General features: G+C 40.3%; 1 protein-coding gene across 3 annotated transcripts; it reads right to left on the reverse strand.

The window, feature by feature from the left end:
* Positions 1-1569: 1569 nt before the first annotated feature.
* Positions 1570-7602, reverse strand: LOC115158589 (zinc finger protein Gfi-1). Of its 3 annotated transcripts, none has more exons than XM_029707744.1 (7): positions 7477-7602; positions 4426-4644; positions 3738-3929; positions 3164-3576; positions 2872-3009; positions 2567-2732; positions 1570-2344 (listed from the first exon to the last, which is right to left on the reverse strand). In XM_029707744.1, the coding sequence occupies exons 2-7, from the start codon at positions 4535-4537 to the stop codon at positions 2157-2159; spliced, it is 1209 nt and encodes a 402-aa protein (XP_029563604.1). In that variant the 5' UTR covers positions 4538-4644; positions 7477-7602; the 3' UTR covers positions 1570-2156. The 3 variants fall into 3 exon arrangements, with proteins under 3 accessions (XP_029563604.1, XP_029563603.1, XP_029563602.1); XM_029707743.1 differs by having other exon boundaries at positions 4426-4875; XM_029707742.1 differs by having other exon boundaries at positions 4426-7602.
* Positions 7603-8257: the final 655 nt, after the last annotated feature.

Genomic DNA, 8257 nt, shown 5'->3' on the forward strand with positions numbered 1-8257 from the left:
ATATTTTATATAACTGGGTAACTTGTATAGTTGTTTAGTTTCTTGTTGCTGTTCATTCTCTCATTTTATAGCTGCCCTATTTCTATGTTAGCAAATTGCTAATTACAAATTGTTTGAATAAATTAATGAGTATTGTTCTCAATGGAAGGGATAATAGTAGCCCACACATACACCTGTGTCCCCCCTTCCTGCTCTTGCGCTTACAAGCTGTGTTTCGGGCAGAGGTGGTGTACAGTGGATGCCCTCCAGCCATGCTATGTGACGCTTTTTGATGGGTCTTTAGTTCCACCTGCGTAAATCAATCCTGTCCGGTCCTGTTTCCAACTTGAGCTTTATACAGAGTGGCCAAAGTTACATACCATTTGGTTAACGTGTAATATGCTCAGGCAACGTTTGAGGTCTAAACAAATAACTCCTTACTGCCTTGGTAAAAACAAACCTAATGTTTATAGGAGCTTTAGTTTGATGAAACGCAGCAGCATCCTGTAGCCTAGGTCTTGGTGGAATTGAGTTTCTATTCTCTATGTATTTTCCACATAAAATAATATTTTATTTATTTCACCATGACAAAAAGCTAAATTTACTCGTGGATGTCATTTTAAAATACGATTTAAGTTAGCCGAATATTTTAATCATGTAATTCTTCATTCTAAACGAACTTATTTGATTGATAGATGATTAAGCAATCAACTCTTTGGCTTTAGAAAACTGCCCTTCTGGGTGGTTCAGATAAAAACGAGAAGAAAACACAACCTGGTTTGATGAATGAAAAATGGGGGAGCATAAACCTTCCAGTTGGAAGGCACTTGAAGACCTTCCTTGTGATACTCGACTTAATTTGTGGTCACCTCTCAGATTTCCAGTAAAATAGCCAACGGCAAGAAAGCACTTTATAGACAGACCTAGTACATGGAGTGGAGAATACACCAAGCCGCTGTAGGTGCTTTTTCGTGTATGTTTTAAGAGACTTCATATCAATTAGTGCTCAGCCAAGTTTTTCGGTTAATATTATACCCCTCAATGAATACAGGAGAGACATGTTTTCTATGAAAAATGACTGAAGGTTAACCACGAGGACAATCACTATCCACACAGTGGAAATATAGTAGAGGGGCTCTATTCCACCCGCATCACGGAGGTTCAGCTTTACAGCATGATTTAAATTAACTTTACATTTAGTGAAATTAACTTTACATTTCTATCGCTTCGGCGTTACTGATTGAATATATCCCTAATAATAATAATAGTAATAATTGATTAAACTATTAAATTCAACGAAAATGAATTGCCTCAAATTAACATTATCACAGGTCCCCCTCCAAGACGCATTTCAATGGGGTTTATTTTGTCTAGAAAATGTAACAATGTTAGTTGGACCATTAGTCTAGACTAGCCTACTACAACGAATCTAGATAATCTGAGTTAAAATAAAAAATATATTCTGAATATTTGCGTTGGTAGTCCTTCAAATAGTTCAGATAGGCCTATGCAGGATTTTGCAGCTTGAAACATAATGCAGAAGGCTACATAGAAACGAAAGAAAAATGAACAAAAACCTCTCGAAATCTGTTGGATTACAGTTTTCATATTTTATTTAAACGATAATCTGATTAATAAATAAGGTTTGACATTATAGTAAATGACATCTGGATATACCGTATAGTTGATATTCTTAATATAAAATACAAATGTGCTATTTGAATTCTAAGAAGAAAAAAATGAAAATAACATTGTTTCTTAAAATAAATACACAACCATTGTTTATTAAAAAAAATCACATAGCCTTATTGTAGTGACTGTTGTGCCAGCATCCATGGCGTCCAACTAAAAACAAAGTGTCTGTCATTCTTTAGACAAGGTCTATTTTCCCAATTGTCCGTTGGAAATTGGTCGTCTGTTGTTTTTGTTAACGCGCTTTCTTGGTGGTTATGACCTATCTGGTTATTTTGTACAAATATTTTGGGTTCAGATAGTGTCCCTCTCTAGTTCAAACCGGTTTTGTCTTAACCTACACTGCACAAAAGCCTCTATAACTCTTCACCAGTAAATCACAGTCTGAAATGTTTGAGGAATGGATAGCTACAGTAGCTTATTTCTGGTTTCCAAAAACAAGTGTTTTGTTTTATAGTGTTTGGTGTCCATTCTTTTCTTTTCTTTTAGTTTGAGGGTATTAGTCCATGTTGTGACTCTTTGTGTCTTCTTAAGTCGACTTTTCTCTGGAATCCCTTGCTGCAGAGGTCGCATCCGAATGGTTTGAAGCCCGTGTGTTTCCGGCTGTGCGTTATGAGGTTGGAGCTCTGGCTGAACGCTTTGCCACACACTTGGCATTTGTGCGGCTTCTCACCTGCAGAACACAAATGTATGCATTAACCATCGTGTTACCTTCAGTAGCCAAACCATATAGGCAAGCAAGCTGTTTTATTTTATTGTATCAGGTCTTCAGTAAAAATGCATATCAATTACGCATGACCTGACCATTATGCATTGGGTGGCCGTGTATGCAATTAACATATTTAGTGTTGTAGCGAGGTTTACTAATACACGACCATTTCTGACGCCTACTTGCCTGTGTGGATGAATGTATGTTTCTTCATGTCGGATTTCTGGTGGAACCTCTTCCCGCAATGCTGGCATGGGTAAGGCCGTGTATCAGAGTGGATGAGGAGATGCGTGGACAGAGTCGACGACCTTTTGAAGCTTTTACCGCATATTTTGCAATCAAAGCTTCTTTCCTGTGGAAGTATATAGGAAAATATAAGTCTAAATATGATATTGATTAGCTCGTCAAAACAGTAAAGTAGCCTATTTTGCTTTTTGCCTTTGAATAATCAATGACAAAAACTAGAATGGTCTAGATTCTAGAATAGTCACCTGAGAGTGCACAGCTTTATGTTGCTCGAGGCTGACAGCATGTCCGAAGGTTTTGCCACAGATATCACAAGCGTAGGGCCTCGTGCCACTGTGTGATCTGCGAACGTGAACCTCCAACCCATGGGGAGTCGAAAACGCCTGCAGAGGGAAGTTGTTTGAAATTCGTGAGGGGAATGATGATGGTACAGGGTCAATAAAGGGAGGGACAATTGTGTCCATAACCATACATCTTCTAGCAAATCATTGCTAACATAAAATGCTTAAATCTTTACATTTGCATACATTATCTTACCTTACTGCATTTGATGCACTTGTAGGTACCATTCAGAATTAACCGTGAGCAGGGTAAGTCAGACTCAGCCTTGATTTCTGGCCTTTTCCCGTGCAGGTTCCCTTCTGAGTACAACCCAACCCCGGGGGCGGCGGCATTCTCGAACAGACCGGCAGCGGAACAGTAATCACTGTCATTTTCTGCTACCGGACTTCTGTTAAAGAGGGTTGGTTCGATGGCCCGGTCGCTGTAGTACCCTATCGCCGGGCCTCTCTTCGAGTCCATGGGGTGCTGGTGCTGGTGATGGAGACTCTGCTGGACCAGGTGACGGATGTCCGAACCAGAGTAACTGTTCCACGCATAGGGCCGGAAGGGAACAACGGGGAAGGGTTGTGTCTCGTCCACCGGGGGAGACAGGGATTTCTCTGAATCTACTATTGAGTTGCAAAAATAAATATAATTCATTAGTGTAATCAGGATGTCCCATCATCAAATAGTGAAATTGTAATCGCAGTGCATAATTTATCATTGCCTCTGCTACAATCTCCCACTTTGGGATAGCTACATTTGAATGCACCACAGACTAGATCTCTACCTGGTGATGCTGAAGGCGATGGAGGCCGCCAGAAGTCTTCGTAAACTGAAGCTGGACTGCACACACTGTCCCCACAGCTGAGTGTGGACTTGGAGGAGAAGTCAGCCGTGTCCACTAGGTGAGAATCTGGGGAGAACCCGCGGATGCCATCGCCTCCTGTCAAGGCATCCGAGTCCTCTAGAATCCTATTCTCTGTTTTAATTACAACGAGGACAACGTTAGTTGCCTATAACAAGGACAAAAATACAACTTTGATAATGATATCCTATACTGTAATAATTATTGTAAGAAGACACAATATAAATAACTTAAGTAATAGCCTATATGTGTCAGTACAATGAAATGTTATGAATAATAACTATACGAGCAAAATCATTCCACTGAGGTCAGTGTAGCTATCGAAATAATGTAAACATGTAAGATGTGGATACAGGAATTAATAGCTAGGTTTTCATTATAAATCATAAGCTTGTATTTCTAATATATTGCTGCTTCTTTTGAATAAAGCCGTGCCTCACAATATAACAATCTGTAAAACTAGACAAATAAAAGTGGATATTTATAACAATATAATTAGGCTACAGAAAAACGAATGAGTTTGTTCTATTTAGATTTAAATAATTTGCATTTATAAATGGTGCACCTCACACAACATCCAGACATTAACATGGAAATAACATCCACATACCTGCACATATATGAGCTAAGATAGTATCCAGCCTACTGTAGTCATCTTCTAAGGAGCGAGGCTTGTGGTAGCTGTGCGCCTTCTTACTCTTCACCAAGAAGGACCGAGGCATTTTCACTCTCCTTGTTCGGTTTTTGCTAATATCCAAAATCACTGTCCATCCAGATCCAATAGCAATCTGCACCTCTGTTCCTGGGATGCGGTGTTGCTGTCTTATCCCTGAAAAGATTTGAAGACTATTGGTTGACAATGTGTGGTCAACTATAAGAGATTTCTGGCTGAGGATGGAGCACGCGCACACGCCCTCTCCCGTCTGCCAGGTGTTGTGGGCGGGGACAGGTGCCTCCGCTAGAGGAAACTCGTCCCCAGTTCATTGCCGCCCCTGGAGCCTATGATTGGTCCATCTCCAGAACAAACAGCTCTCCAGACAGCTCCCTCTCACGGATCAGCCTGTATCTCTCCACGGGGAATTAAAACCCAATCAGGATAAGTGATACACTGCTTTAGGTGTTACTTAATCCCTCCCTATACCTAGCTGCAGGACAGGACAGACAGGGGAGAGAGGAAACGCGGAGACCAACAGCACCTGGGTGCCAGTCAGTCAGGGTTTCTATGGGCCGGAGTGTGCTACGTGTGTTTCTAATCAACATGACTCATGAGACGTGTTATCTACATGCTTGATAATGGTACAGTATCCACATATTTCCGTCATCGATTGAGCACGAATGAAAATGCGAATTAGAGAATAGTAGGCGAAGTATGGACGTGGTTGTGCCCAAATAGTCACATGTTGAATAGCCCCTCACTGGCTTATATAGCATTTCTCAAAATGAACAAATGTAAAAAGACTAATGCATGATAATACTGCATCCGTCTGGAATTGTCTTGCGTCCTTCACAACTGTATTTTTATCCATCAATTTGGTCGGTGTCTCTTCATATATAAATAAGGCTATATTTGATAACGGCAGACAGTCGCTGTCCACACGCCTGCCTGAGAGGCCCCGTAGTTTCGTATTTCCTGCGGTATTATAATATGCTCAACGAGTAAACAGTGCTACCTCTGTTCCCTGCGCGCATAGTAAGGCCGCTGATGACCTGTTCTGGACCAATTACGCACAGAACAACAGGCCATGCAACGAGCGCATTCAGCTCGCCGAGCACTCCAGACTGCCGGTGGGGCGGAGAATATCAGTATCAGTCACATTTACAACGTTTCAACCAGCTGATGGCGCGTGCCAGACATTCAGAATCTGTGATAGACATAAGTTCTATGTCCTTACATTATAGGTCTACTGCATTATCTTGCTACATTATTCATATTCGACAGGTGAAATGATTAACTCAAAAACACCTATAAGCATATTCTTTGAAATTATTTGGAGTATACCACAATGTAACTGAATGAGTTTCTTAAGGAAGTTAAAACTTAGCCAATCAAACTAAATAATAGCAATGTTGGTACGAATTCATATTTAAATATAAATATAGGCCTATTCGTTTATGACCTTTGCAGTGAGACAATACGTTGGTGACAGGAAGAGATTTAAAACATTTTATAATAAATCATTTTGTTTTAGACTCATGACGTAGCATCTTTTTTTAGCTATTTTCTGTCATCTTATTTCTCTTCTTTTTAAAATGCAGAAGTATTCTATCGGGTGCAGAAAGGCATGCCAAAAACCACAAGTGACTTGCAGGAAATCAAAGCGCCATATGCCCTCCATCGATTAGAAACATCGCCGCTGCATCCGGACCTCGCATTGGGTTGGAGGAGATATGACACGCTACCGCAATACAATCTCCAAAGACACCCTGACGCGAAGTAGTCCTGACCGTTGTCCAATTTCTGGAACAATGATATGACTGATGTGACGTTATTTCATATAGAAGCCTAGAAAATATATTCAACTAATCAAACCACTGGATCGCAATTTGAAATGCTTTAATAGCATAATCCAAGCAAATCATTTAGGTAGAAGTTCATTTCTAGCCTATTTGAATGGAAAAACGTTTAATGCAATTAATTATAGGCCTATCATTTAACAAAATAGCACTCAAAGAATCAAATAATTTAGGTTATTAAATTTGATAGGCTATACAATACATCTGATAAGAATGCCTTAGGCTATGCATTGATGGTGCCAATCAGTTAGCCTATTGTTAGTTTATCTCATAATAATAATCATACATTATGAGGCCGTTTATCAAAATTCAGCAGGCCTATAATTTCCAACTAAATAACCAGTCATCTGATTGATTTGTTCTCCCTTTATGCATAGCTTATTAAACAACAGGTCCTTCGTGTCTTTTTCCAGATGGCTATTAGCTGTTTTATGTGCATTAGGTATATACATTTTTTTTTTAAGTACAATCAACAACCATTGCTGAAATATTTATAATTTATAGACTAACTTTGTTTTTTTTTAAATAAGAAGGCTTTTCCAAACAAGTTTTTGCTTATTGAAATGTATCACGGTATTGAAGATTTGAATCAATGGCATTGGCTGCTTGTAATGAACTTAATAGCCTCAGCCTCTGTTGAAAGCCTGTGTCAAACTTCGTTATCCTCTCCTCTCATTTGAAAATGCGCGCTGGATCCCACCGCACAGTTCAACAAATCTGAAAAAGCAGCCTGAGCCTACGCATATAACTCGTGGTTGTATATGCCTTTATATAAACCTACAGCCTTTTAGCTCATAAAGGTTTCTGACACACAACATAATTCAAAAGGTCGCCTCTCCACTGAGTCAGAAATGTACAGCTATGTTTATTAAGGTACTCTAATAAATTAAATTAAACCACTTTTTTGTCCACGAAAATGAACAATGTTGAGGATCTATGCTGCATTGCGCAATTCATCCACGTGTTTAGATAAAAAGTCTCACACATGTTCTTATTAATAAAGAGCTGTACATGTTTTACGTTGTAGTCTATCAATTTAATATTATGCCCGTGTGCGTCCTCTTAACGCGGTATACTATAGCCATGCAATTGACTTAGAAAAATGAAGAGATTGACAGTCGTGGAGCAGGTTCAAGACATAGCCTACCGGAGTTCAAGCGTAATGAAAGCTCATCAGACTTGTCACAACAACCCGGGTCCAATGCCGCTGAAGGATCTTATGCGTTGTTGTCCCATTGAAAGGCGCATTGCAAGACATGCAGCTCTGAAAGTTGGCCGCTTAAAATCAGCAGAATGATTGACTTCCTGAACGTTACTTGATTCATGCAGATGTGGAGGAAGAAGGGGGGGGGGGGTGTTAGAGCATCACTGACTGACTGAGCGCTAATTCAATCAAACTAAACTCAACATCCTCTTGTCTCAGCCTCCAGTATTTATGCTGCAGTAGTTTATGTGCCAGGGGGCTAGGGTCAGTCTGTTTCATCTGGAGTATTCTCTTGTCTTATCCGGTGTCCTGTGTGAATTTAAATATGCTCTCTCTAATTCTCTCTTTCTCTCTTTCTTTCTTTCTCTCGGAGGACCTGAGCCCTAGGACCATGCCTCGGGACTACCTGGCATGATGACTCCTTGCTGTCCCCAGTCCACCTGGCGATGCTGCTGCTCCAGTTTCAACTGTTCTGCCTGCGGCTACGGAACCCTGACCTGTTCACCGGACGTGCTTGTTGCACCCTCGACAACTACAATGATTATTATTATTTGACCATGCTGGTCATTTATGAACATTTTAACATCTTGACCATGTTCTGTTATAATATCCACCCGGCACAGCCAGAAGAGGACTGGCCACCCCTCATAGCCTGGTTCCTCTCTAGGTTTCTTCCTAGGTTTTTGGCCTTTCTAGGGAGTTTTTCCTAGGGAGTTTTTCCTAG

The sequence above is a fragment of the Salmo trutta genome, chromosome 22 (genome assembly GCF_901001165.1).
Source record: "Salmo trutta chromosome 22, fSalTru1.1, whole genome shotgun sequence".
NCBI lineage: Eukaryota > Metazoa > Chordata > Actinopteri > Salmoniformes > Salmonidae > Salmo > Salmo trutta.

Excerpts from the sequence above, each read along its gene's own strand:
- LOC115158589 (XM_029707744.1), bottom strand. The coding sequence starts at position 4,537 with ATGCCTCGGTCCTTCTTGGTGAAGAGTAAGAAGGCGCACAGCTACCAC. Across the intron at positions 3,930-4,425 it reads CTTAGCTCATATATGTGCAG|AGAATAGGATTCTAGAGGAC; the intron begins GTATGTGGATGT and ends TAATTAAAACAG. Across the intron at positions 2,733-2,871 it reads ATAAAGCTGTGCACTCTCAG|GAAAGAAGCTTTGATTGCAA; the intron begins GTGACTATTCTA and ends ATACTTCCACAG.